Source organism: Garra rufa, chromosome 2, assembly GCF_049309525.1.
Source record: "Garra rufa chromosome 2, GarRuf1.0, whole genome shotgun sequence".
Taxonomy (NCBI): Eukaryota; Metazoa; Chordata; class Actinopteri; order Cypriniformes; family Cyprinidae; genus Garra; species Garra rufa.
The window spans coordinates 49,828,866-49,856,839 of NC_133362.1; the positions used below are offsets into that span (position 1 = coordinate 49,828,866).

At 36.1% G+C, this 27,974-nt stretch overlaps 1 protein-coding gene across 1 annotated transcript in view; it reads right to left on the minus strand.

The window, feature by feature from the left end:
* Window positions 1-1,911: 1,911 nt before the first annotated feature.
* LOC141325973 (echinoderm microtubule-associated protein-like 4) overlaps window positions 1,912-27,974 on the minus strand; it is a 44,916-nt gene continuing 18,853 nt past the window's right edge. The window contains exons 4-18 of the mRNA XM_073834690.1: window positions 27,872-27,941; window positions 25,733-25,843; window positions 24,989-25,084; window positions 24,529-24,663; window positions 23,013-23,148; window positions 17,071-17,222; window positions 14,994-15,119; window positions 14,437-14,568; window positions 11,073-11,140; window positions 10,874-10,962; window positions 10,680-10,777; window positions 5,813-5,900; window positions 5,489-5,587; window positions 3,961-4,091; window positions 1,912-2,732 (exon numbers count right to left, since the gene is read on the minus strand). Of these exons, the coding sequence (XP_073690791.1) occupies window positions 2,238-2,732; window positions 3,961-4,091; window positions 5,489-5,587; window positions 5,813-5,900; window positions 10,680-10,777; window positions 10,874-10,962; window positions 11,073-11,140; window positions 14,437-14,568; window positions 14,994-15,119; window positions 17,071-17,222; window positions 23,013-23,148; window positions 24,529-24,663; window positions 24,989-25,084; window positions 25,733-25,843; window positions 27,872-27,941 (2,026 nt within the window). The 3' untranslated portion in view covers window positions 1,912-2,237. The remainder of the gene's footprint in view (window positions 2,733-3,960; window positions 4,092-5,488; window positions 5,588-5,812; window positions 5,901-10,679; window positions 10,778-10,873; window positions 10,963-11,072; window positions 11,141-14,436; window positions 14,569-14,993; window positions 15,120-17,070; window positions 17,223-23,012; window positions 23,149-24,528; window positions 24,664-24,988; window positions 25,085-25,732; window positions 25,844-27,871; window positions 27,942-27,974) is intronic.

Genomic DNA, 27,974 nt, shown 5'->3' on the forward strand with positions numbered 1-27,974 from the left:
CTCAGGGGAACTACTAGTTCCTCTGAGGAACGCAACACATTTACAAGAGAATGCATAAGCATTGAAATATAATTTTTCCTTCCATCTCATCACCATATATAAAAATAATAACATACCATGCTCAAATACCATGACATTCCTTCCTGTCAATGTCCAAAAATTGCCCAAATTACTTAAATTAGACCAATATGGTACAAATAATACCACAGTACTATCATGGTACTTTCTGGTACGGTTTTTGTAAGCATTACAAAGAGGAGTGGGGAAAAACATAATTTCATTCTTTGACTTTCTTTCTCTTTTGGACTCCAAAAAATGATCCTGAGAAAATGTGAGGGAGAGAGGGGCAGGGCGATCACCCTCCAGCGGAATGAAAGAAGCGGCGACTCGCGCGCACATACACACTCACGCACGCACATTTAAGACTCGTTTAATCTTTCGTTTCTCTCATACGATAAAAAACAAGAACATCTCAGTCCAATGAACAAAATGACAAGAAAAAAAAACTGTCCCAAAATGAAACCTAAAAACAATTCAGTCTCAGTGAGAAGAGAGTCATTTGGATGCAAGGTTAAAACGGATGGTAAGGATACAGAGGAGGTTCTCCAGTCCAACAGAAGAAACTGAGGGAGATGTGAGGGTGGTGCGGCATCTTTAGACCGGCAGGTAAGACTGAAATTAGGGGTTTTTATAAAATAGCTTGGTTATCGCCATGCAGACCTCATTTTAAGGCAGGCCAGGCTTGTGTGTGAGTGTGTATTTGTTGGGTTTGTGCTGAATGAAGTGCTTAAATGTTTATGGCTATTCTTCTGTAAAGCGGCGATTCAAGATGTCAGTGACCATGACGTCCTGCAGAAGCAGCTTGAATTGTTGAGGTCCTTGAGTCTGACCAATGAGCCAGGTGCACCTGCCTGGTGTCACCAGTTATACACGTCCTGCAGTTTTTGGCTCAGGGACAGATGCTATGCAAGCACGCAAATCAGCTTTACATGCAGCCCTCTACCAATGTTCACAGAAAGCGGAGAATCCCAAAAAATGAACATCTTTTACTTCATGTTGTTCCAAAACTGTATGACTTGCCTTGCACAACAAATAAAATTATATTTTGAAGAATGAAAGTCAAATAGGTCCAATGTTGATTTGGACCCAACTGACTTTAGTTATATGAACAAAACATTCAAAAGATCCTCAAAAACATCTTTTAAAAAATCATCAAAAGATTTCCAAATAGCTTCAAAAGATCCCCAAAAGATAATCAAAACATCTTCGAAAGATCTTCGAAAGATCCTTGAAAAATCCTCGAAAGATCCTCGAAAGATCTTCGAAAGATCCTTGAAAAATCCTCGAAAGATCCTCGAAAGATCCTCGAAGGATCCTTGAAGGATCTTTGAAAGATTTTCGAGAGATTTTCAAAAGATTTTTGAGAGATTTTCCACAGATCTTCGAAAGATTTTCGAAAGATCCTCAAAAGATTTTTGAAAGGTCTTCTAAAGATCCTGGAAAGATTTTTGGAAAGATCTTCTAAAGATCCCTGAAAGATCTTCTAAATATCTTTGAAAGATTCTCAAAAGATCTTCGAAACATCTTCAAAACGTTTATAAAAAACATTTGTTTCACAGAAGAAAGTCAGTCATACAGGCCTGGAACGACATGAGGTTGAGTAAATAAATACAGAATGTTCATTTTTGTTTGAGGAAAGTAAGGAAAAGGTTTAGTAGTTTTTGAATTTTTAAACTTAATTTATCCATAGTTACTTATCCTTAAGTGCACTGATGTATATGCCAAATGCCAATAAATTGCATGTCTATTTTTATGTTGTATTTGTCCATTGGCCTGTTTATATGAACATGCACTTCATTTATATCTAAATATTTAATATTTATTTTTTTTAATTTTTTTAAATGTGTCACAGTTACTGATGTGTCAATGCATTTGTGCATTAGTGTTTGTGTGGTAGTGTGGGTGTGTCAGTGTAAACTTGTAGGTGCGCTAAATTATTCCAAAGGTTTTTACTACACATTTCAAATCTCTCACCATCCAACCCAAACCAATGCCTCCACAACCACATCTACTGAATGTCAACATAACAACAAACTAAGACACGAAACGAAAAGAAAATCTCGAAAGGATAAAAACTGAGGAGACCCTGCTTTTTGTAATCCGACGGGAAGGCTGCAGTGACATGCTGGTGCCTTTGGGCGGGCTATCTAGCAGGCAAGAGAAGGGGTCGGACTGCTTTATAAGGGCGGGTTAAAGGTTGTGCCCTCATCACTGGGTGTGGCTGTATCGTCGCTAGGCTCTAGGCTGTCCTTGGGGCTCAGGGTGCTGTCGGATGGGGGCGTGGCCTCATCCGAAGGGGGCGGGGTTTCTGGGGAGCCACCCTGCTGTCCATTAGGAGTAACCATGTGCAGGGGTTCAGGGGGAGTTGGAGGGGGAGTGTTGGTGTTGGGTTGGGTGTTGATGGGTAGCGAGGCTGGCACCGGCATGGGCTCAGTAGGAGTGTGGGGAACGCTGGGTACCGATGCCAGGGTGCGATGGGTGGAGTTGTGAAGCAGGGAATCGCCCAGGCCCAAGCTGGAGTCGCTGTGCACCAAGGATGAGGTCTTCTCCACCAAACGCCACTGCATGATGCTCATGTCCTTGCCGCCCGTTGAAACCAAGTGACTGTCACTGTACATGAAGCTCACGTTTGTCACGTGACTGCTGTGGGCGCTGTACTTGTGGCTTGGGGCCTGCAAATAAATAATAAAACTAATAAAAATTCTGATAAAGAGACAAAATAATAGCTCTCAGGGTTTCATTAAAATCATCCAATTACAGCTCATGTTTTGTCAAGAACAGTAGCTCCTCACTGCAGTACACAAGATCCAGGGGGCGAGGTTACATCCACATCCAGGGGGCGAAATAGGTTATGTAAATAACATGCATTTTGAAAATAGATATGGTGAACTTTTGCTAAAAACAAATCCTATAATTTAAAAAGTTATTGAATAAAATTGCTTTTCAGTATATTGAAACCAACTGAATGAATCATGAATCAAACTGTTTACTTGTTTACTGATTCACACTCTTAGGTGTGGCTTCATATACAGTTAAAGTCAAAAGTTTACATACACCTTGCAGAATCTACTAAATGTTCATTATTTTACCAAAATAAGAGGGATCATACAAAATGCATGTTTTTTATTTAGTACTGACCTGAGGATATTTCACATAAAAGATGTTTACATATAGTCTACAAGACAAAAATAGTTGAATTTCTAAAAATAAGTTTACATACGCTTGATTCTTAATACTGCATTTTTTGAGTCCCTTGTTTGTCCTGAACAGTTAAACTACCTGAAAAATCCTTCAGGTCCAACAAATTGTTTGGTTTTTCAGCATTGTTCTGTATTTGAACCCTTTCCAACAATGACTGTATGATTTTGAGATCCATCTTTTCACACTGAGGACAACTGAGCGACTCATATGCAACTATTACAGAAGGTTCAAACGCTCACTGATGCTCCAGAAAAAAATACTATGCATTAAGAACCAGGGGTGTAAACTTTTGAACAGAATGAAGAATATGAAAAATATCATTTTTTACAATTTTGTACTGCACTTCAGAAGCTACAGAAGATACTTGCATGTTTCCCAGAAGACAAAATTTTAATTTACTTTGATCTTCAAATTCAAAAACTTTTCATCCCCCGGCTCTTAATGCATTGTGTTTCCTTAAGAAGCATCAGTGAGCATTTGAACCTTCTGTAATAGTTGCATATGAGTCCCTCAGATGTCCTCAGTCCTCAGTCATTTTTGGAAAGGGTTCAAATACACAAATCTTGTAATTACATTTCCAAAATAACCTTCGCAACACTGTATTTAACAAACAACTAACACACAAATGTAAAAGATAAATATGCAATATATGCAAGATAAATACTCTATATAATGTGGTAGTAAAGTGACGTGACAGACCTTCGATTTTGAGCAAGGGTACTGGAAAAGGTGCACTTTACAGAAGTCATCAGCCAGAGCGATCACCTTCCTGTTGTGAGATCGCACAAGGGCATTGATATCTGTCCCATCTGAGCCCTCGGGCCAAACACCTGTCACACAGCAAACAGCAAAACTCATCAGCGCACAACAATGGGGTGTATCTAGCTAGAAGACACACTACAAACTTAACAACAACATTTATCAGTAGCCTGTCAGCATCTCAGGCTAAAGCTTTTCCAGGAACAAGTGATAATTGCCAATATGATGAAATTCTGAGTCACAAAAGTACACAATGAAGAGGTTTCATTTAAAGGTCATTACTCATCGTCCTTTAGTCCCTATCTTTTTTTTTAAACAATTAAACAATTATGTTGAGAAATATGGTTTATTAAAGTGTTTACATTTTGACTTTATTTAATGTGTCCACATTTACTGTTGAGATCCTATTTTTTTAATAGACATTTATGTTGATGGTAAATAATCTTTCTTTTAAAACCTGGTAGCAAGAAGCAAAAAAAAAAAAAAAAACTTAAAATCCTTACTAACTGTAATAAGGGAAGGTATTTTTGATCACATAGACATCTCACCAAAGTCAAAAACTATGATCATGAATGGAATGGATTCTTCAATAAGCTTACCAGCAGGAGGCAGAAGAACACCAGGTACACTCGCACACAGTTTTCTATAGCATCGCATTCACTGTACTGCTCTAATCTATTGGCTCAGTGCTACGGAATTTGTACAATTCAACCAAATATTTTTCCAGTCTAATAAAGTGCTAAAATATGTGGAGCTGTGGTCAGGACTGGGCTGGCTTTATTTAAAAGCACCCTGTGAGAATGTGCTCCACTATTACAGACCTGCACACACCAGACGGCACGCTACGCTGACAGATAAAGTGAGTTTGTGGGCTGAACTACTTTTGGTTTCTGTAATCGCCCTGCTTAGACATGAAGTCACTCATAATGCGAGAGAAATCAGAATGACAGACTGTTAAAACAGAGTGAGAAAAGTGAGATTAAATATGCTGCAAAGGGAGAACAGCTGATTGACAGATTATAAATAAAGATGATGTGCAAAATTTGGCAGCAGGAATGAACTAAATATAAAGCCATAGGATTTTCTTATACTAGATTACTAAATAGATTTAATAGGTTATAGCTATAGTACAAAGTAATAATTTACTTTGTAGAAAAACAACAGAAGTCTGGTTTGTCCTCATTTAGACTTCCAAGTGTGTTGGAGTGTCTGAGAGAGAGAATGACTAAGACCCCCCTCAAGACTAAACCACTGACAGGGAATGAGTGTGAAATAGAGCAAAGAGTTCAAATACCAGCCAAGCGTTTGGAAGAAACAAACCTGACACGCAAACACACACACATACTCATGCTACATTAAGTAAGCGTTCTTCTAGTCAATTTTCATTACATACGAAGTCGTTTAAAAGTGAGAGTGACAAATTGTACCAGTAATAATACCCATAATGCACTACTCTACAGATACTGACCAAAGACGTGGAATCCTAGCACGCAGGTATACGTGGCCCAGTCGATGTCCTTGCACTCAGAACGGTTTCGAATCAACTTACAACCGTTTGGAATGTCCCCTGTGGAAGAAGGAAAACAAGTTGTCAGGAAAATCTGGGATGTGGTGCAAAATTGAATTTTCGACAGCTTTTGGTCCAAAAACCAAAAGTGCAAACACAAACCACAAGCTGAATCAGTAATGATGTATTCTCCCTAACCAATCAAACAAAAGTTAAATATGATTGGAGATGAATGTTCTTCAGAGAAAGCGAGCCAGAGAAGGCCTGTTGCGGTCGTCCACTTACAGTAAAGGATTTCGTAGTCTCCTGAGTTGGACATGATGAACTTGTTGTCGGGGGACCAGTCAAGATGTGTAATGTAGCTGGAATGTCCCTGCGGGCGGAGATTAAAAGATTTGAGAAAGAAAACAGCTCTTTCACAGCATTTTCAATAATCAGAATCAAACCGTTACGGATCACAGAGCTGTTTCAACGTTCAATGGAACACAAATGTGGACATTCTGCAGAATATTGAAGCTCATCTTTTCAGTGCAATGAGAGTGATTTCTACTGTTTAGTTCTAAAAAGGAAAAAAAAGCACTAAAAATCTACATTCAACCCATACATTCTAAAGGTCATTGGACACAGTGTCCGAAAATATCGGACCTCTGCAACCCTTCCCTGCTGAAAAACAAACAAACGGCTAAAACCAGCCTAGGCTGGTTGGCTGGTTTTAGATTTTCAGCAGGCTGGTTTTAGAGGGGTTTTGGCCACTTTCCCAGCCTGGCCAGGCTGTTCAGCCTGGGAGACCACCAGCTAAAATCATCCTTACCAGCCTGCCCTGCTGAAAAAAAAACAGCTAAAACCAGCTACTTCCAGCTTAAACCAGCTAATACCAGCCAACCGGCCTAGGCTGGTTTTAGCTGTCTTTTTCAGCAGGGTTGTGAAGAAGAAATGCGCCTATTTGTATTGAATGAGCACTTGTATTGTACTTAAAAAAATCTTACAAGTATATAAAAACTGTACTTGCAACTGAAATAAAAGTAGGGCTGAAAAAATAACTAGATTCACTGTGAATCGAGACATTCTGCATCGATTTTGAGATTTTCCGAATGCATTGCAACTCTCTCAAAATGGACTCTGAGCTTAGTTTTGAACAGCTGATGGCAATGCATGCTTTTTCTACTGCTTAGTAAAAAAAAGGACAAGAAAGTACTAAAAATCTACATTTAACCTATACATTCTAAAGGTCATTGCACACCGAGTCCGAAATTCTCAGACCTCTGCAACCCTTCGCTGCTGAAAAACAAAACAAAACAGCTAAAACCAGCCTAGGCTGGTTGGCTGGTTTTAGCTGGTCAGCAGGCTGGTTTTAGAGGGGTTTTGGCCACTTTCCCTGGCATTCTGCATCGATTCTGAGATTTCCTGAATGCATCGCAACTCTCTCGAATGGATTCTGAGCTTAGTTTTGAACAGCAGATGGCCCTGTGTGCTTTAGAAACAGCCGTATTCTGCTTGCTTCCTGTTCTTTACACACACATGAATCTCATAAAGTTCAAAATGGTTGAAGCGAATCACAATGGTGTTCACAGTGGGATGTTTTTACATTAATCTCATGTCATACAAGCATTCTGAGCCAAGTCAGAGCCTCACAAGCACTCTTCTTCTTGATTGACAGGCAATCTGACCAATCATAACCCAGAAATTCACCATTTTTGTCTGACAAACAAATCAGATAGGAGAGTAGATTAACTTTGGCGAATTTAAACTTGAAAAATTGTGTTTATTGATGTCTTTCCATGCTTGAAATAAAATACGTTCTGATGTTCATTCAATTCTTTAAGTGAAGAAAAGATCGGTTCATGTGTCGATTTATCTAAAAAGCAAGAGCCACAAAACGGTATTTATTGTTTGAATTTCTTTAAAACCAAAACATTTTAATGGTGAGACATGTTTAGTACCAGAAGTAACCTGCTCTGTCTTGTCCGATGGTATGTTATCAGTTTCCTCTTTGCTCCATGATGTATTTTTTTTACTTGTGTGTGGTTAAAAACTAGATTAGAGCACCATCAGCTGTTAAAACTAAGCTCAGAATCAATTGCAGAGAGAATCACGATGTATTTGGAAAATCGCAATACACCGATTCATCAATTGTCGCAGCCCTAAAACGAACACTTTTAAAAAGTGCCCTCTGTAATAATGTTTTAATTAAAGCACATTTGTTGCACTTAAAAGAAGAAGTTTTATTTTGATGTGCTGACTAACAAACTTAGAGTACATGTAAAGTACTTGATTATAATTATATATCACCCTGGACCACAAAACCAGTCAGAAGTAGCACAGGAATATTTGTAGCAATAGCCAACAATACATTGTATGGGGTCAAAATGATCGATTTTTCTTTTATGCCAAAAATCATTAGGATATGAAATAAAGATCATGTTCCATGAAGATATTTAGTCAATTTCCTACCATAAATATAGCAAAACTTAATTTATGTTTAGTAATATACATTGCTAAGAACTTAATTTGGACAACTTTAAAGGCAATTTGATCAATATTTGATTTTTTTTTTGCACCCAGATATTCAAATATTTGTATCTCGGCCAAATATTGTCCTATCCTAACAAACCATTCATCAATAGAAAGCTTATTTATTCAGATGATGTATAAATCTCAGTTTAAAAAATTAAACATTATGATTGGTTTTGTGGTCCAGGGTCACATATGATCTGTGTTATTTGATATTGCATTTCAAGTTACTATATTTTCAAAAACATGCAATTTCGAATATATTCAAAAATACATAAAAATGTCACCAAAAGTCACGTTAAAGTACGTTAGGTTACCCCAAATGCATTCAGCAGAACACTTTAACCCAATTACAGTGATAATACAAGCAAATCTGAAATTACACATAATAATGTACTTAAACTCTAAAGTCCAGCTAATTGCATTTAATATAAAATTCAAGAATAATACTTAAGATACATTTAATTGTCTGAAACCATTACATTCACCTTGCTCTTGAGGATAATCTTTGAAAGTATGAGCAACGCATCCTGAAGCATCATGTTTAAATGAAAGTAAGGGTAATTTGAGAGCTGTTCCACACCCAAAACAATTAAATAATTTTCGAATACTAGAAATGACGCGTGTGAGTCATTTGAACTACTTTCAGGATACTTTTATGCTGCTCTGTTGTTCTTTTTGGAACTTGGCAGAGTGATCGGACATCCATTTTCACTGCATGGAAAACAGCTGATCAGACTTTCTGCAAAATAATGACCATTTAACGTTTGAGGTACTCTTAGCTCTTTACCTAGATACATAAAAGCAACAGAGTTCAAAAGTTCGAAAAAACCAAACAATTAATCTAAAAGAACAAATAAACCTTCTTCAAATGAGAGTCAACATGAGTGTCTCACAGACACTGACAACTAATCAAAGGGATGGAATAGCGCAAATAAAAGCCTTTTTCAAAGACTGAACTCAGTGGTCTCAATAAATAATGCAGGAGGGTCTCCACCCCGTGCAAAGAGAGACACAAAACTAATACCGTCTGACTTACAGCTCAGGGAGGGAATCTCAGTTTGTCTGACTTGGCTCTGACTTGTCCGAATCCACAGAGTTGACAGACTGAAACTGAAAATAAACTGAAAATACTGAAAATAATTTCATTTCAATGTTTAATGAAGAACACAGAAATCTGTTTTTTTTTTTTGTGTGTGTGTGTGTGTGTGTTTTAAAGATAAAAGATGAAATACATAATCTAAAAGCTGAATAAACATAGCAATGCATATTACTAATCAAAAATTAAGTTTTGATATATTTTTGGTAGGAAATTTACAAAATATCCTCATAGAACATGATCTTTACTTAAAATCCTAATGATTTTTTGGTATAAAAATGTATCATTTTGACCCATATGTATTTTTGGCTATTGCAACAAATAAACCTGTGCAACTTATAACTTAAAGGTTTTGTATGCTATACATATTTAAAAAAAAAAGTACACTACTGATCAAAAGTTTGGGTTTGGGATTTTTTTTTTTTTTAAGTAATTAATAGTTTTTTTTTTATTTAGCAAGAAAAAAAAACAGTAAATACATTTCTAATGTTACAAAAGATTTCTATTTCAAATAAATTATTTTTTGAATTACAGTTTTCACAAAAATATTAAATATTTCAGCTTTAAAAATATGGATTGTAATTGAAATCTATTGACACAAATAGATAAAGTGCTATAAATGAAACACTTAACAGTGAAAATGCTAGATGTTAGATGTTTTCTTTCCACTAGTCTAAAAAAACACTTTATGCAAAACCGAAAAGCCCAAAATCTCAAACTTGACATGTGCATGAAAAAAACAGTGTTTTTGCCTACAGTGTCTCTTCTTAAAATAGAAAATAGTTAATTTTTAAAATTGAAATAATATTTCACAATATTACTACCTTCAGTGTATTTTAATCACATAAAAGTGAGCAGAAGAGACCTCTTTTAAAACATTTAAACATTTTTGACCCTGGACGTTTCGAACGGCAGTGTAAATCTATTTTTATAGCCAGTCTGTATAGCCAGTTATAGTTCTATTTAGAATGTATTAATTGGTTTTCCCATTCACAATATATCAATCAGATTATTTTTTACATAAAATAATATTCATTCAACTGGATAATTCATTTGCGTCCATGAATATATTAGTACATGACCGAACTCTTTTTTTTGTCTGACAGAACATAAATCTACAGAACGTACTCTGTAAGGCACCCCTTTCAGAGAATGACTCCATTATTACTGTGATCGAACACAGATGTTAACGACATTAAACTTGTCAACTGCTGAAAAACTGCACAGAAGAATACTAAAACAAAGCAAGAAAACGTGAGGAATCAGAAGAACAGTGGCGTGATTCAGAGTGTATTGATGGAGTACAGCCGAGCGAAACGAGACCCAGGTCAGACGTGGGCAAACAGTCACGCACGGTAAAGTTTTATCCTCCACTCTCCCCTGACCCATCGAATCCAGCAGAAAAAGGGTATAGTGAAAATAGACAATAATACAGCCATAAAACAATTATATGAATTGTAAAATAAATCTCAATTCATTGTTTATGGCCTAGTGGACAAGCACTAGTAGTAAAGCTTTGGGATGTAAACGTCAGATACTCACAGTGCATTTCCCATATCTGCTGTACTTGCGTCCCTTATCCGACACTGTGTAGAGGTAAATGAAGTTATCATGTGATCCCACTGCCAGCAGCGTGCCATCTGAGAAAAGACAGAGACATTTGGCTGTCTGCTCGACACAGAAATGCAAGAAACAAACAAACACAGAGTATGCAAACAAACTACAGTCTTGCTCACCGACAGAGTAGCGCATTACTGACAGCTGCTCATTGCCGTCTGTGTGAATGGCCACCAGGTCTCGCGTCTCTGCGTCCAGAGCATACCACCTGAGAAACATACAAAACAATATCTGAACTACAGCTATCAAACCATTTTTGAGTTAAATGTGTGGAAAGTTCATCATGTACTTGTAATAGAGATGACAGAGATCACTTACTTCCCTGAGTGAGTACCAATGGCAACAACCGAACCGCTAGGATGGAAGTCTGCGCAGTGTCCGTGCTCCTAAAAACACAAAAACACTGTCACAGTCACAAAGTGTACTAGACTCGATTATAAAAAGTAGGAGTTGTGGTTTTAATGCAGATGTTTGAATATACTTTTAATTTAAAATATGCAGTTGTGGTCAAAAGTTTACATACACCTTGCAGAATCTGCAAAATGTTAATTATTTGATCAAAATAAGAGGGATCATACAAAATGCATGTTGTTTTTTATTTAGCACTGACCTGAATAAGACATTTCACCTAAAAGATGTTTACATATAGTCCACAAGAGAAAATAATAGATTAATTTATAAAAATGACCCTGTTCAAAAGTTAGCATACACTTAATTCTTTACACTGTGTTGTTACCTGAATGATCCACAGCTGTGTTTTTTTGTTTAGTGATAGTTGTTTATAAGTCCTGAACTGCCCGCTGTTCTTCAGAAAAAATCCTTCAGGTTCTACAAATTCTTTGGTTTTTCTGCATGTTGTGTATTTGAACCCTTTCAAACAATGACTGTATGTTTTTGAGATCTTTTCACACTGAGGACAACTGAGGGACTCATATGCAACTATTACAGAAGGTTCAAACGCTCACTGATGCTCCAGAAGGAAACACGATACATTAAGAGCTGGGGGTGTAAACTTTTGAACCGAATAAAGATTTGAAGATACATTTTTCTTATTTTGCCTAAATATCATATTTTTCATTTAATTCTGCCCTTCAGAAGCTACAGAAGATACTTGCATGTTTCCCAGAAGAGAAATTAAGGTAAATTTACCCTAATCCTCAAATTCAAAAAGTTTTCACCCCTGGCTCTTAATGCATTGTTTTTTTTTCTGAAGCATCAGTGAGCATTTGATTCTTCTGTAATAGTTGCATATGAGTCCCTCTGTTGTCCTCAGTGTGAAAAGATGGATCTTAAAATCATACAGTCATTGTTGGAAAGGGTTCAAATACACAAAGATGCTGGAAAACCAAAGACTTTTTGGTTTGTGGGACCTTAAGGATTTTTCTGAAGAACAGCAGGCAGTTTAACTGTTCAGGACAAACAAGGGACTCATGAACAACTATCACGAGAAAAAAAAAAAAAAAAAAAACAGCTGTGGATCATTCAGGTAACAACACAGTATTATAAATCAAGTGTATGTAAACTTTTGAATGGCTCATTTTTATAAATTCAACTATTATTTTCTCTTGTGGACTATATGTAAAAATCTTTTATGTGAAATATTTTATTCAGGTCAGTACTAAATAAAAATTAACATGCATTTTGTATGGTCCCTCTTATTCTGGTAAAATAATTAACATTTTGCAGATTCTGCAAGGTGCGTGTAAACTTTTGACCTCAACTGTATTTCTACTGAAATGAAAGATGCTTGTATTTAAACTTTTATGGACACTAGAAGTGACAATGCATTAAATTAAATTATTAAAATTCTATAGTGTTTCAAGAACTGAATTCATTTAAAACACTTTTTACAACATTTGCATGACTTTTTCAGTTTTTCATGACTTCAAGATTTTTTTTTTTTTGTTATTTCTACCTGATAAATATTTTAAAACTTGAACTACAAAAATGTATCTTTATTACAGACATTTTTCATGACGTTTCCTGGTTTCAAAGGTTTTTCAAGACTGTGGGAACAGTAGTTCTTAAATTGAGTTTATAGAGGGGGGAAAAAGCAAGCAAGAATGAAAATATAAAATGATTTATGTGTTTTTTTTTTTATAATCTTAAGCCATTTTACAGCCCTCTTGGAAAAGTGTTGGGCCCCTTTAGTGGGTCCCAGCCCTCTGGTTGAGAAGCACTGCTCTAAATGCACAGATGAAGTAAAAAAAAAGAAAAAAAAAGAAAAAGAAAGAAAGGAAAATAAAACAAAACCTGATATATATATACATCAACTAAATACTATATTACTGCATGAATACAAATGTAAACAGCCTACAGTTAAGATGACAAGGGGTAGTTAGTGGTTATTCTGAGTATCTTTCAATCTTTCAAGGTCCTACTAACCATAGTCTCAACTCAGAGACACACTGTCCGAAAACAGTAACCGCTGTTAAAATAAGAGTTTCTGTGAAAAAAAAAAAAATCAGTATTTGCCAAACTGCACTAGATGACCTTCTAACTGATGTCTTAATAAAACGGTTTTGCAAGAACCACTAATGTCACGGCATGTGTCATAAAGTTTGCCGACAAATTACTCAAGAACATCTGTTTATTCCGCTTTGTTTTCTGGGATGCCTCTGAAATATTCATTCTTTTTTACATCTGGACGAAGAGAAAGTTTCCACAAAGTCAACAAACGAGTTTAATTTCTTTGGGATTGCATAACTTATGCCAGCAACCAGTAAAATTAAGTCTGAATTATAGAATATAACTGTAGCCCTGGATGGTTTTGATAGTTACAAAAGAAAATAAATAATACATTTAGCAGTTATGCCTTTTTAAAAGGAAGTTCACTTCCAGAATAAAGATTTCCTGATTATTTTTTCACCCCCACATCATCTAAGATGTTCGTGTCTTTCTTCATTCTAAAAGAAATTAAAGTTTTTGAGGAAAACGTTCCAAGATTTTTCCTTAAATAGTGGACTTCAATGGTGGCCAAAGGGTTGAAGGTCCAAATTGCAGTTTTAATGTAGCTTCAAAGGGCTCTACATGATCCCAGCCAAGGAATAAGGGTCTCATCTAACAAAATGATCGGTCATTTTCTAAGAAAAATACAAATTTATAGACTTTTAAGCACAAATGATGTAGGTGGAAGTACCCACCCAGTGTTTACAAAGTGAACATGAAGAGAAAGTAAAACTTCCTTTACAAAAAAAGGTAAAACAACAATCTCATACGATTTTGAAGTTGGAGAAGATAATGAGATAGAGTTTTTAGAAAATTACCAATCATTTAGCTAAATAAGATCCTTATTCCTCGGCTGGGATTGTGTAGAGCCCTTTGAAGCTGCATTAAAACGGCAATTTAGACCTTCAACCCATTGGACACCACTGAAATCCACTATAAGGAGAACATCCCTGGAATGTTTTCCTTAAAAACCTTAATTTCTTTCTGACTGAAGAAAGAAAGACATGAACATCTTGGATGACATAGGGGTGAGTAAATTATCAGGAAATTTCCATTCTGGAAGTCAACTTCTCCTTTAATGCCTCTTCTAACATAACCCTTGAGGCTGATGAACAATATCAGCTGATGAAAGTGTAGCGTACTGTGTTTTTTATTATTAGTATATGTAATAATTAACAGGCCACTGACAGTCAGAGCACATGTATACAAATGTGTGTTTGTGGGAGTGCCTTACGTCCAGCAGTCTGGTCCATTCCAGCGTGTGGTCCATTGAGTTCCACAGACACACCTGTCTGTCCTGAGCACAGCTGAGGAACAAGTCCTTGAACGGGTGGGTGGCCAGACCCCACAGCTCATCCGTGTGTCCCTAAAAATAGAGAGTCCCATTAAACTAACTCTAAAACTGCCACTGCAGGTACACTCTTAAAAAGTAAAGGTGCTTCACGATGCCATAGAAGAACATTTTTTGTCTAAATGGTTCTATAAAGAACCTTTAACATCTGAAGAACCTTTGTGTTTCACAAAAGGTTCTTTGTGGCAAAAGAAGGTTCTTCAAATTATAAAAAGGTAAGAAAGAGATGGTTCTTTAAAGAACTTTTGACTGAATGGTTCTTTGTGGAACCAAAAATGGTTCTTCTATGGCATCGCAGTGAAGAACCTTTTAAAGCACCTTTATTTTTAAGAGTGTACTAAAATCTTTGATATCTATCGGCTCGGCTTTTGTGTATATTTGCATGTATTTGAGTAATTAGAATTATTGGTCTTTGGTTTACACTAAAAGATCTGGTTTACCTGCACTTCCACCTGGAATCCATCGTTGAAGGTGCCTCTCAGAATGAAGTTGCGTGATGTGCCCACCAAAAACTGCTCCCCCTTGCCCTCGGCTACTGCACGAATAGTGCCATACTGATCTGGAACCTGAAAAAAGCAATTCGACATTATAGATATGTTATTTTCTTGTGTTGTTATAAGAGCTTGTGATGTTCCTCATGTTATATGCTATGATTTACTGGTAACACTTTATTTTAAAGGGATAGTTTACCCAAAATTCGTTCCAAACCTTTAAGACCTTTGTTTATCTTCAGAACACAAATTAAGATATTTTGAATTAAACCCAAGCCCTTTATGACCATGCAAAGACAGCAACGAGACTGACACATTCAAGGCCCAGAAAGGCAGTAAGGACATTGATTAAATAGTCCATGTGACATCAACCGTAATTGTACAGTATGAAGCTACAAGAATACGAGAATACAATTTCGTTCATGAGAGTTGAATCTTTGTGCACACAAATTATTCTTGTAGCTTCATAACATTACGGTTGAACCACTGATGTCACATGGACTATTTTAACAATGTCCTTACTACCTTTCTGGGCCTTGAATGTGGTAGTTGCATTGCTGTCTATGCAGAAAACTTGGATTTCATCAGAAATATCTGAATTTGTGTTCTGAAGATGAACAAAAGTTTGGAACGACATGAGGGTGAGTAATTAATGACACAATTTTCATTTTTGGGTGAACTATCACTTTAAAGTAATATAGTAACAGTAACAGTAACAGTAACAGTAAATTATGCATCATTACAAGTAACTAACCTTAACCAAATCCTAACCCTAAAGTAATTATATGTAGTTATTTAATATTACTCTTGTTCTTATTTGCGTAATTGGGATGTCTCATTTTGCGTAACAAGATGTCTCATTTTCGTGTCCGCATCAAATTAAATTTACACAAGTGATTTTATTTATATAGACTGCATATTAAAAGCAAGTAAATTCCTACTTTAATGTTTCAAGTAACTTCTATAAAAATAAAATGTCAAAATATGGATGAAATAATGTTCCATCATCATTCAACACAACACATATTTCTCTAAAAAATGTACAATATACTATATACTTTATATTTTGATCTGTACTGTAAAATATATAAAAGAAAAAAATGACCATACTAAACTGTAATATATTTTAAATTGTTTAAAACTTCTTGCTGACAAATAGGTAAAACCTAGTGGTTTAAAGGATAGTGGCAAAGATTGATAAAGTTTTAAAATGACAATAAATTCGTTTTTGAAGGCTGCACTGTGATCCTTAAATAGTCTTTTAATGTCATCTTATGATTCTTGTTCTAAATATCTATAATACTCACAATAATTTTTGGTATATGAACTAGTTACACTACAATACATTTTAGTAGATGTCTTCTGTAAATCATGTTTGATATGGACTTTTTGTTCAGAAAAAATTAACACTTTCTGAAGTAAAAAAAAAGAACCTTTATTGTTTTGAGGCTTGAAAAGCCATTTTCATCTCTGACCCAATTACACTGTAACAATGTCTCCATAAAAATAAAGTGTAACTGATTTGCTATCCAAATAACATTAAACAGTATCATATATACTACCATTCAAAAGTTTGGGGTCACTAAGATTTTTTATTCATTTACATATTTTTTTATTTACAAAAATGCACAATATTTCAGTTTGTATTGTATTTTTGATCAAATAAATGCAGCGTACATAAGATACTTCAAAGATACCACAAAACCAGTCTTAAGTAGCACAGGTATATTTGTAGCAATAGCCAAAAATACATTGTATGGGTCAAAATTATCGATTTTTATGCCAAAAATCATTAGGATATTAAGTAAAGAACATGTTCCATGAATATATTTTGTAAATTTCCTTCCGTAAATATATCAAAACTTAATTTTTGATTAGTAATATGCATTAAACTACTAGTTAACAGTGAAAAAAGTAGTGCTTAAAAAAGTGTTACCAAAAAGTGTAATAATTCCAAACTTTTAACTAGTACTGTATAACAATGTATCTCTTTAAAAACATGTATGTGTGAGTGTGAGTCTCTCACCTCGATGTCTCTTTCCGGATTCAGGTCGTGGTCCCACAGAATGATCTTGTGGTCTTTGCCGCCCCCTGTGAGCAGAGTGCCGTTCCTCATCTGACACAGAGTGAAGACGCTGCCGTCATGAGCCTTGATCTGACGCGAGATCTGAAATGCTCCTGTGGGAACGGGAAGGGTTAGTAAAACAGACGGAGACCAACTCGCGCGCACTTTCTGGGAACTGAACACCGCAAATATTCTCCTGGCTAATGCTGTTTAAGTGGCAGACTGTTTTGCCATTGGGGATGTGATAGGGCTTTTAGAAAAGCCAGTGAAAGAGAAGCTCATAGACATGCTTGCCAGTGAGGCCAGGGGTGCGTGTGTGTGTGTGTGTGTGTGATGATGTTGCATTCTGGGAATTCCAGTAGATTATCACTTCTCCCTGTAATAATACCGATGGCTCGGCTGTCTGCGCAAAGAGCCAAACCAAAGGAAATATAGACCCCTGGAGTGCTGAACCAGCCCTGTCAATACACACATAATTCCACACACACACACACACACACACACACACACACACGCTCACAGATCTGCGTTTCTCAATAGACTGACATTATACACCGTAACACACCTGCATACCGCACTTCTACAGTTACAGGGTATCTGCAAGCACACAGATGCAGAGACAGGAAGTCAGCTAGACGAGGCCAGTTCAGGACATGACATATGCCAAATGACTTAAGAGGAAAAGGAGAAATTAATTTCAGCAGCCGTCGCAGCACATGCAAGGCTTTAGAACAGGAGGATGTTACACAGATATGAAAGTTTGATTTTAAATGTCATTGCTTTCTGGAACAAGTCATAATGTAATTCATTACACAACTATTTTTTTTTTACTTTTAGACTGCGGTGCAGCAACAGTTGGAAGAGAGTTTTTTGATAAAAAAAATATTGTAAAAAACAGTAATATTGTGAAATCTTATTACAATTTTTTTTACAAAAAGTTTTCTATTTGATTATTTTTAAGATGTAAATTTAGATGTAAATTTCCTACCGTAATTTTTGATCAGTAATATGCATAGCTAAGAACTTCATTTGGACAAAAGACGATTTTCTCAATATTTCGATTTGTTTGCACCCTCAGATTCCAGATTATCAAATAGATGTCTTATCTTAGTCAATTATTGTCCTATCCTAACAAACCATACATCAATGGAAAGCTTATTTATTTATTAAAAAAAGGACCCTTATGTTAAGTTTAGGTGTATTGGGTCGGTTTACTAATAAACAGCCAATATGCTAGTAATATTAATATTAACAGTAAGAAAAAGTGCTTAAAAAAGTGTTACCAAAAAGTCTAATAATTCCAAACTTTTGACTTTGACTCATTACACATTTTTTTTTTACTTTCAGACTGTGGTGGAGCAACAGTTGGAAGAGTTTTTTGATCAAAAAAATATAGTAAAAACAGAAATATTGTGAAATCTTATTACAATTTAAAATAACTGTTTTCTATTTCATTATATTTTAAAATGTAATTTATTTCTGTGATGCAAAGCTGAATTTTCAGCATCTTTACTCCAGTCTTCAGTGTCACATGATCCTTCAGAAATCATTCTGATAAGCTGATTTGCTGTGCAAGAAACATTTCTTATTATTATTAATGTTGGAAACTGTTGTGCTGCTTATTTTTGTGGAAACTGATACTTTCTTTAAAGGGTTTTCATGCATGTTAAGTTATTTACACTGTTAAAGAGTTGAATTCTCATGCTAAACATGGCCAAAGTTTCAAAAATCAAACTGGACGTATAACAGAGTATTTATGTGCCGAATACACACTTCCGGGTTTCTTACAAGTTTCTGAAAGTTTTTTTTTTTCGATCGTGGCTCTTCATGTTCCTAAAGGTTGGAACTCCTTTTATGGGCTTTTCTCCTGAAAGAGCGCGCCCGCGCACACATCGACTGCTTCACATTCGGCTGCACTGCTGCACGGTACTCACTCAGGAAGAATGTCTCTAAAGAAGTGTGGTTTTGGTTGTAAGGCTCCCCGAAGAACTCAGCGTTACGTGAACAGTGGATTTTCTGGGGCAGAAACTGAGTTTTGCAAATGTGTTTGTTGACAAATGTTTTATAAACAAGGCCCAGTTCAATGCTGGATTTGCACATCGTTTGATACTAAAAGAAGGAGATGTCCCAGCTATAAAAGATCCCAGTCATGATTCAGAACTGCAGATGGTAAGTGAAACAGCATCAAATGTCTGTTTTCTTGTCAATCGGCACAAGTTCTTGTCAATCTTTAGCTCCGCCCATTGCGCCTCCAGGAGCTTGGCTGTTTTTGGAGAGAATCGTAAAGCTGTATCTTTCTTTTGTACATATGATAAAACTAAAGACTACTTGGAGATATGAAGGATGCAGTACTACAGTCGTGGCCAAAAGTTTTGAGAATGACACAAATTTTAGTTTTCACAAAGTTTGCTGCTCAACTGCTTTTAGATCTTTGTTTCAGTTGTTTCTGTGATGTACTGAAATATAATTACAAGCACTTCTTACATTTCAAAGGCTTTTATCGACAATTGCATGACATTTATGCAAGGAGTCAGTATTTGCAGTGTTGGCCCTTCTTTTTCAGGACCTCTGCAATTCGACTGGGCATGCTCTCAATCAACTTCTGGGCCAAATCCTGACTGATAGCAACCCATTCTTTCATAATCACTTCTTGGAGTTTGTCAGAATTAGTGGGTTTTTGTTTGTCCACCCGCCTCTTGAGGATTGACCACAAGTTTTAAGATCTGGGGAGTTTCCAGGCCATGGACTCAAAATTTCAACGTTTTGGTCCCTGAGCCACTTAGTTATCACTTATGCCTTATGGCACGGTGCTCCATCGTGCTGGAAAATGCATTGTTCTTCACCAAACTGTTGTTGGATTGTTGGAAGAAGTTGCTGTTGGAGGGTGTTTTGGTATCATTCTTTATTCATGGCTGTGTTTTGGGGCAAAATTGTGAGTGAGCCCACTCCCTTGGATGAGAAGGAACCCCACACATGAATGGTCTCAGGATGCTTTACTGTTGGCATGACACAGGACTGATGGTAGCGCTCACCTTTTCTTCTCCGGACAAGCGTTTTTCCAGATGCCCCAAACAATCAGAAAGAGGCTTCATCGGAGAATATGACTTTGCCCCAGTCCTCAGCAGTCCATTCACCATACTTTTCTTGTCCCTGATGTTTTTTTTGGAGAGAAGTGGCTTCTTTGCTGCCCTTCTTGACACCAGGCCATCTTCCAAAAGTCTTGTCCTCACTGTGCGTGCAGATGTGCTCACACCTGCCTGCTGCCATTCCTGAGCAAGCTCTGCACTGGTGGCACTCCGATCCCGCAGCTGAATCCTCTTTAGGAGACCATCCTGGCGCTTGCTGGACTTTCTTGGACGCCCTGAAGCCTTCTTAACAATGCAGTGGAAAGTTTTTTTTTCGGGATTAAGTTCATTTTCATGGCAAAGAAGGACTATGCAATTCATCTGATCACTCTTCATAACATTCTGGAGTATATGCTAATTGATATTATAAAAACTTAAGCAGCAACTTTTCCAATTTCTAATATTTATGTAATTCTCAAAACTTTTGGCCACAACTGTACTCTATAGGTACTCAAGATTAACATAAGATTGGGTGAAACTGTGTGTTAAGCCCCCTTTAAAGTGCTTCGCTGGGCTCTATGATTGGTAGTAGTAGTTTCTGTCCTTTAGGGGGCGCTGTGTCACAGGACTGCAATGTACAGATTGAGGGGGTAAATAAAGGAGTGATAAATGAGCAGGAGCTGGCAGCGTTTCAGCCTGTGGTGCAGCCAATCCAGTTCCACAGCATGCCAGTGAAAACCATTACAACTCCAGGATCAACACAGAGAAAACAATCTGTCAACTTGTTCACACAGACACTAGCATGCATGCATGCAAACAGTTTCAGTCACATTATCACGAGTGGCGGACTTCCAAAGAAAGTCTTCTTGAAAGCTACTCTCTGCCACAGGTTTCTAGAAGTTTCTCTTTCTGTCATTGTCTGCTTGAAATGACTGCTGGTCTCATTAACATAACTCTGAACTGATGGACATTAAAAGGACTAGTTCACTTCCAGAACAAAAAGGCACAGATAATATACTTACTGCTTTGCCATCCAAGATGTTCATGTCTTTCTTTTTTCAGTTTTAAAGAAATTATGTTTTTTGAGGAAGACATTTCAGGAATTATATCCATATAGTGGACTTCAATGGTGCCTGCGAGTTTGAACTCCCAAAATGCAGTTTAAATGCAGCTTCAAAGGGCTCTAAACAATCCCAGCCGAGAAAGAAGGGCCTTAAATTGACAATTTATGTACTTTTTAACCTCAAATGCTTGTCTTGTCTCGTCTCTGCGATGCTAATGCGTAGTCTGTGTAATCCGGGTCAATACAAGGTATGTCAAAAACTTCCTTCTTGTTTTCTTCTTGAACTTCAAAATCGTCCAACATTGCTGTTTCACCTTTTTATTTTTGTAAAGAGTGTTTGATCTTCTTTGCATGTTCACTTTGTAAACACTGGGTCGGTACTTCTGCAGCAATATAGGATGAATTTAAGGTTAAAAAGTATATAAATTGTCAGTTTGTTTCGAAAATGACAGATCATTTTGCTAGATAAGTCCTTTCTTCCTCGGCCTGATCGTTTAGAGCCTTTGGAAGTTGCATTTAAACTGCATTTTGGAATTTCAAACTTGGGGGCACCATTGAAGTATAATATATGGAGAGAAATCATGAAATGTTTTCCTCAAGAAACGGAATTTCTTACTGACTGAAGAGAGAAACTCCCTTTAAGGTACCTCAAAGAGCCATGGTACATTTTTTTTCCTGATAGCACAACTGTTTTCGACACTGATAATAATAAAAATGTTTCTTAAGCAGCAAATCAGCATATTAGATTGATTTCCAAAGGATCATGTGACACTGAAGACTGGAGAAAATTCGGCTTTGCATCATAGGAAAAATTACGGTAACACTTTAGAATAGGTAACACTTACTCACTATTAACTACGACTTATTAGCATGCATTTTACTAGAATATTGACCATTTATTAGTACTAATTAAGCACATATTAATGGCTTATTCTACATGAGCTTATTCTACATCCCTAATCCTACCCAATACCTAAACCTAACAACTACTTTACTAACTATTAGTAAGCAGCAAATTAGGAATTTATTGAGGGAAAAGTTGTAGTTAATAGTGAATAAGTGTTACCTATTCTAAAAAAAATATTCAAACAGAACAGTTTCAACTGTGATACTTTTTTAAAGTAATTTTATTACACTGTTTTTACTATATTTCTGATCAAATAAATGCAGCCTTGATGAGCATAGACTTGTAAAGAAATGCTGGCAGATGAACTCAATTTTGTATAAACCAGGCACATATGGTCAACTGTGAGGGTCAGCGAGATATTATTTATTGCATTTACCATAGTGTAATAAATTCCTCTTTTTAACTGAGTGTATTTTACTACTGAAGTGAAAATGATTGAATGGCAATCATAAACTGAGCTTTTGACATGACATGAGAAATAAACAAAGATTTCCTATAGTAGTGTGCCATCAGAGTGGTAAATCCTACAACCTACGTAGTTTGTTAATACAGCATGTGTTTTTTGGTAGAACAGAATGTGGTTATGCATTGACCCTACATGCATCTGGCCTCATTCTACTTCCTTTATTTTCTTTTATGGTAACTTTATAACTTCTCTTGTCTGTTTGGTTTCAGAAGGTGCAGCGGATCAGAGGATCAGACTGGGTTTGGGGAAGGATACAATCACTTGCCACCAAAGTACTTTTTTTCCTTGTAAGGAAATGCAGGTGGTGATGACAAAATGAGGAGAATGTTAATGCGAAGGTATGTGTTTTAGTATGCTGGCAGTGCTAATAATGTGCCCGTGTGTGAAAAAACAGGGGTTTACCTTTTGGCCCTTTCCCTGGTGCTGGTTCAGCGGTGCTGCGGGTCCATATCAGCATGATTCCTCCTGAGTCTCCAGTCAGGATGTCTCCATTATTGAGGAAGGCCAAACACTGGACAAATTTGGGCTTCTCGTATTTCTGTCATAAACACACAAGCAAACGTAATAAATATAAAGTCAGTTTTTATAAACCTGACGTACTCTGTACTAGTCTGTGCTTTGTATAGCAAGCAGAGTGTAGCATTAGTCTATAAATGTTTCTTGGGCTGGGAAAGGTTGCCAAAGTAATTTATCTTTATATTTTTTTACTCTATTTCATACATAACTCAATATGTACTGTATTTTCTGTATTTGAAATAGTGATTTTTTTTTCCAATCAGTAAAAACTATTTTAAATAATTATGGTATATTTTTCACATTGTTATTTACTAAATGAGCACAATATATGAAACAATACAATAAAGTAAAAAAAAAAACAATATTTACCTACAGTACATCTATTTTTACTGAAACATTTTAAAAAGACAAAGAGGGATCATGAAACTAGTCTTATCACACAGTCTTTGGGAAATTCAACTGTTAAAGGGAGGAAGTGTTATTATGGATTATAGATTCATATTTTAGCCAAATTTGACAGTTTACAGTTAAACCCCTGGTTTCACAGACAAGGCTTAAGACTAGTTCTAGACTAAATGTAGGTCTGAGCTGTTTTAACTGAAAGAAACTTGCACTGACTGATCTTAAAATATATCGGTGCCTTTGTTTTGTCTTAAAATGCACATTAGTCATTTTTAAAGTATGTTTATAAAAATTACTTAAATGTCCTAATTGAACTATAGCCTAATCCTGGTTTAGTCTAAACCCATCTGTGAAACCGGGCCATTATGTCTTAATGAATGGTTTGTTTCTTAAAAACAGGCCGTTTTTCATGAGCTGTTAATTAATGGACTAGAGTTGGATTATTTGTGAATTATTGTGATGTTTTTTATCTGCTGTTTGGACTTTCATTCTGACGGCACCCATTCACTCCACTGGTAAAGATTGAATTTCTTCCAAATTTTGATAAGTAAACAAACTCTACACTACCAGTCAAAAGTTTGTGAACAGTAAGATTTTAATAAAAATAATCCTGAAAAAAAAAAAAAAAAACTGTTTTAAATGTTGATAATAATAAGTCAGCATATTAGAATGATTTCTGAAGGATCATGTGACACTGGAGACTGGAGTAATGATGCTGAAAATTTAGCGTTGGTCACAGGAATAAATTACATTTTAAAATATATTCAAATAGAAAGCAGTTATTTTAAATAGTTAAAATAATTTACAATATTACTGCTTTTGCTGTATTTTGAATCAAATAAATTCAGGCTTGGTGAACAGAAGAGAATTCTTTAAAAACTGTTCAAAAACCTTTGACTGGTAATGTATATCTTGGATGGCCTGAGGGTGAGTACATTTTCAGCAAACTTTTATTTTTGGTTGAACTATTTCTTTAAAATATATAAGCGTGTGTTCTTACGCCGAAGATGCCTTGTTTGCGTGCGAGTGAGGAACCGCTCCAGGTCCAGAAGAAGATATGGGATTTCCCACACGTGACAATGGTGTTGGCGTCAGTCGGGTGAAACTCCACCGCTAAGACCACTTCATTGGTTGTCTAAAAAAAAAAACCCAAAAAACACCACATTGGTAAAATCATTACTTCAAGAACAAAGAGATGAGAGGAAGCATACGAGGAATGTGCAATGAAAAAAGGGCAAAAAGGTACAAGTGAAACAGACATGGCAAAACATAAAAGGACAAGAAGGAAGGCATCCGAAACAAGATGAAAATGACTGAGAAAAAAGGAGAAGAAGGAAACAAGATAAGGGCTAAAAAAATCTAAAAGAAAGGAACAAAGGAAGGCAGACGGTAAAAGAGGAAGGGAGTGGCGATATGTGAGACCAAAGAAGGAAATAAATAAAAGAAGTGTGTCCACCTACCTTAATCTCAGCGATTTTTGATTTCTTCTGCCAGTCCCACACAGTCAGCATGTGCTCATTAGAGTCATCAATCACACTGAGATGAATGCCTGAGTCCTACAAACACACACACACAGATTGAGCATCACAATTCCATACGGTAACATTTTAGATTAAAATACTGTTCACTTTGAACAGAGCTGAAAATTACCAATAAGTGACGGTTGATGTCGAAAAACAAGCAGACTCATAAAGACTTGAGAAGTAGTTTTTCTATCCACAACTTTTCACAATTTATATGACTCTGCACCATATTTGTTGAATGAAATCCAGTGCTTTCTAATTCTAATTTGCTAATTTTAGTGTACTGATGCTAAAAACAGCAACTGTTTTGCTCTAGCGGGTTAGAATTATGGCCAGTGACAGAAGAAAATGCAAACATGACCCAGATGTTTTCTACTACATCTGTTGGTATTTTATGACATCCAAACAGTGACAGAAAAATTACAGATTTGGTGAAAAAGCTTATTTATAAATATGTGTTTCTGTAGTTGGCATTTTAAGTACTTCTACATTTAATACATTCTTATTTTTTGAAGAAAACTGATGGAAATTTGTTTAATTGATGCTTTTGGGTTGCAGGGCTGTGTTATAACTCATGCATACCAGTTATCATTATCACCTCTAATTAGACCTTATTCACCATTTTAAACCATTTTGCACACAATGTTTCAAATAAAACTAGACGGCTGATGTTAGACTCACGGCTTTAGAGAAAGCAAGGGATCCAACTCCTCTCTCAAAGGTGCCGAGGCCGATGATCTGCAGCGTGGACAGACTGACAGAGTCCCAAACTCTTACGTGAGGCTGAAGCGGCTGCAGATCACAACATAGAGACAGTCAAATATCACAGCAGGGATTCATGAGTTAAACATCCAAAAACAAGCAATAAAAGAAAAAAACTTCTGTAAAGTGTTTTTACAGTGTGTTCCTAAGTTCCTTAGCGATCCTCTGAATACCTGCAGCTAGATGTGTTTGTTTTTGCACTTTCAGGACATAATGTTTGTTTTGAAAGTTTGTTTGAACTAGCCAGCTATTCTAGACCGGTTCTTCTATTTTGCATAATTAAAGCCAAAAATGAAGCACAATATTTTAGAATTAAGTACAGTAGTTTAACAGGTCCTTGAAAGGAATACTGACAGGACAAAACTGACAAAAATAGCTATTATGGATGAATGAGGCACTTGTATCTAGGGTTGTACTGAATGTTTGTCAAATTATTTGGCCAAAAATAGAAAAAAAAGTGACACGATGACAACAATGACGTGACATGATCAAATAGAGGTGCGCACTAATGCAAAAAACATGTCGGCAGTGTGGAAGCATTTAAAACTGTCAGAGAAAGACGCAAAATTCATTACACACAGACAGTGCAAGACTGTTTAGTATCGCATCGCATGTCGCATCGCATGTCTTCCATGTTACTGTTACTACAGGTCTATTAATACATTTATTATAACATTCTTCTTTGCTCAGCAAGGCTGCATTTATTTGTACATTAAAAAACACATGCCTGATTCAAGAAGAGGGTCTTAAAAATGGCCAAAGAATATTATTATTTTTTACTAACTTATTAATTCACGCAATGGTAAAAAAAAAAAAAAAAAAAAAAAAGCTAAATACACGGGGGAAAAACACGATAAATCACGTTCGGTAATCTGCCTTCGGCCCAGTATGTAATTTTGTTTGGCTTTGGCTTTTATTTCGGTGCATCCCTACTTGTATCACACTTTAATTCACTGCAGTTATAAGACTATCAATGTTGAAAGACAGATACAGAACAGTTTTATAAATTACTTGACATTGTTAGAAGGTGAATATAAAAAAGACTGACTGCCTACATACTCAGAGAGACACAATTACACTATTGTTCAACAACTGGGGGTCAGTATGATTTTTTTTTATGTTTTTGAAAGTCGTCTCTCATGCTCACCAATGCAGCATTTATTTGATCAAATATACAGTAAAATCAGTAAATGTCACACCCCTGGACTTTCATGTTGGTTTCTCCCATTTTCCCCCGCAGTTCTGAGTGTTTTTGGTTTCTCCCTCATCGTCTGCACCTGTGTTTGTAATTAGTCTGTCTATTTAAGGTGTGTGTTTTCCCCTGTATTCTTGTCGGTCTTTAATGTTATCCTGATGTTTCCACTCCGTGTTCCTGTGTCTGCCTGTTCCCATTGGATTTATTAAATGTTCGTTTTTTACTACATCGTTGTTCGTCTGTTCCTGCCTGATTTGTGACAGTAACATTGTAAAATAAATTTTGACTTTTTTTTACTAGCGGGTGCAGGACACTATAGTTAATTTATGCAAGTGAGGATAGCAAAATAAAGTAAACGTACAGCCGACAAATTTGGGACTAAAAATGAGAGGGACTTTGACCTGATCATGCTTAGCTTAAGTGTTTTTCTTTAATTGCTAATGCGACCGTTTTACACCACAGACTGAACAAAATTAAGCATTGCTTAGTAATTGGTAAACAAATAATTGATAGTTGTGTTAATATTGTCATATTAACAGTTTGAATTTTTGGCTGATTGTAATTCAGTACATACCTTTCTATCAAACTAATCTGACATTAGCAAGATGAATTTGTTCTGACACAGTTTAACTTGTTTTAGTTCTTGTCATATTTTATTACCATTTTCTAAACTACTGTATAACAAATAAACTGTGATAATGTGAGAAATGTTGAAGGTGTCTGAATTAATTTTGGTTTCCTTTTCCCACCTTTGTTCAATTTAATATATCCTTGTTAAATAAAATTATTCGGTAACGGTAGTGCACATTAAGGCAAACATAGGTTTGTGCTTTATAATTAATAGCTGCATTGATAAAACTCACCCTGCCATCCTTATCCACGCCTGCTATCTGTCCTGTGGCAATACGGATCTTATCTGGGTGAACAGCAAGACTAAAAGAGAAAAAGACAAAGAGAGCTGAACAT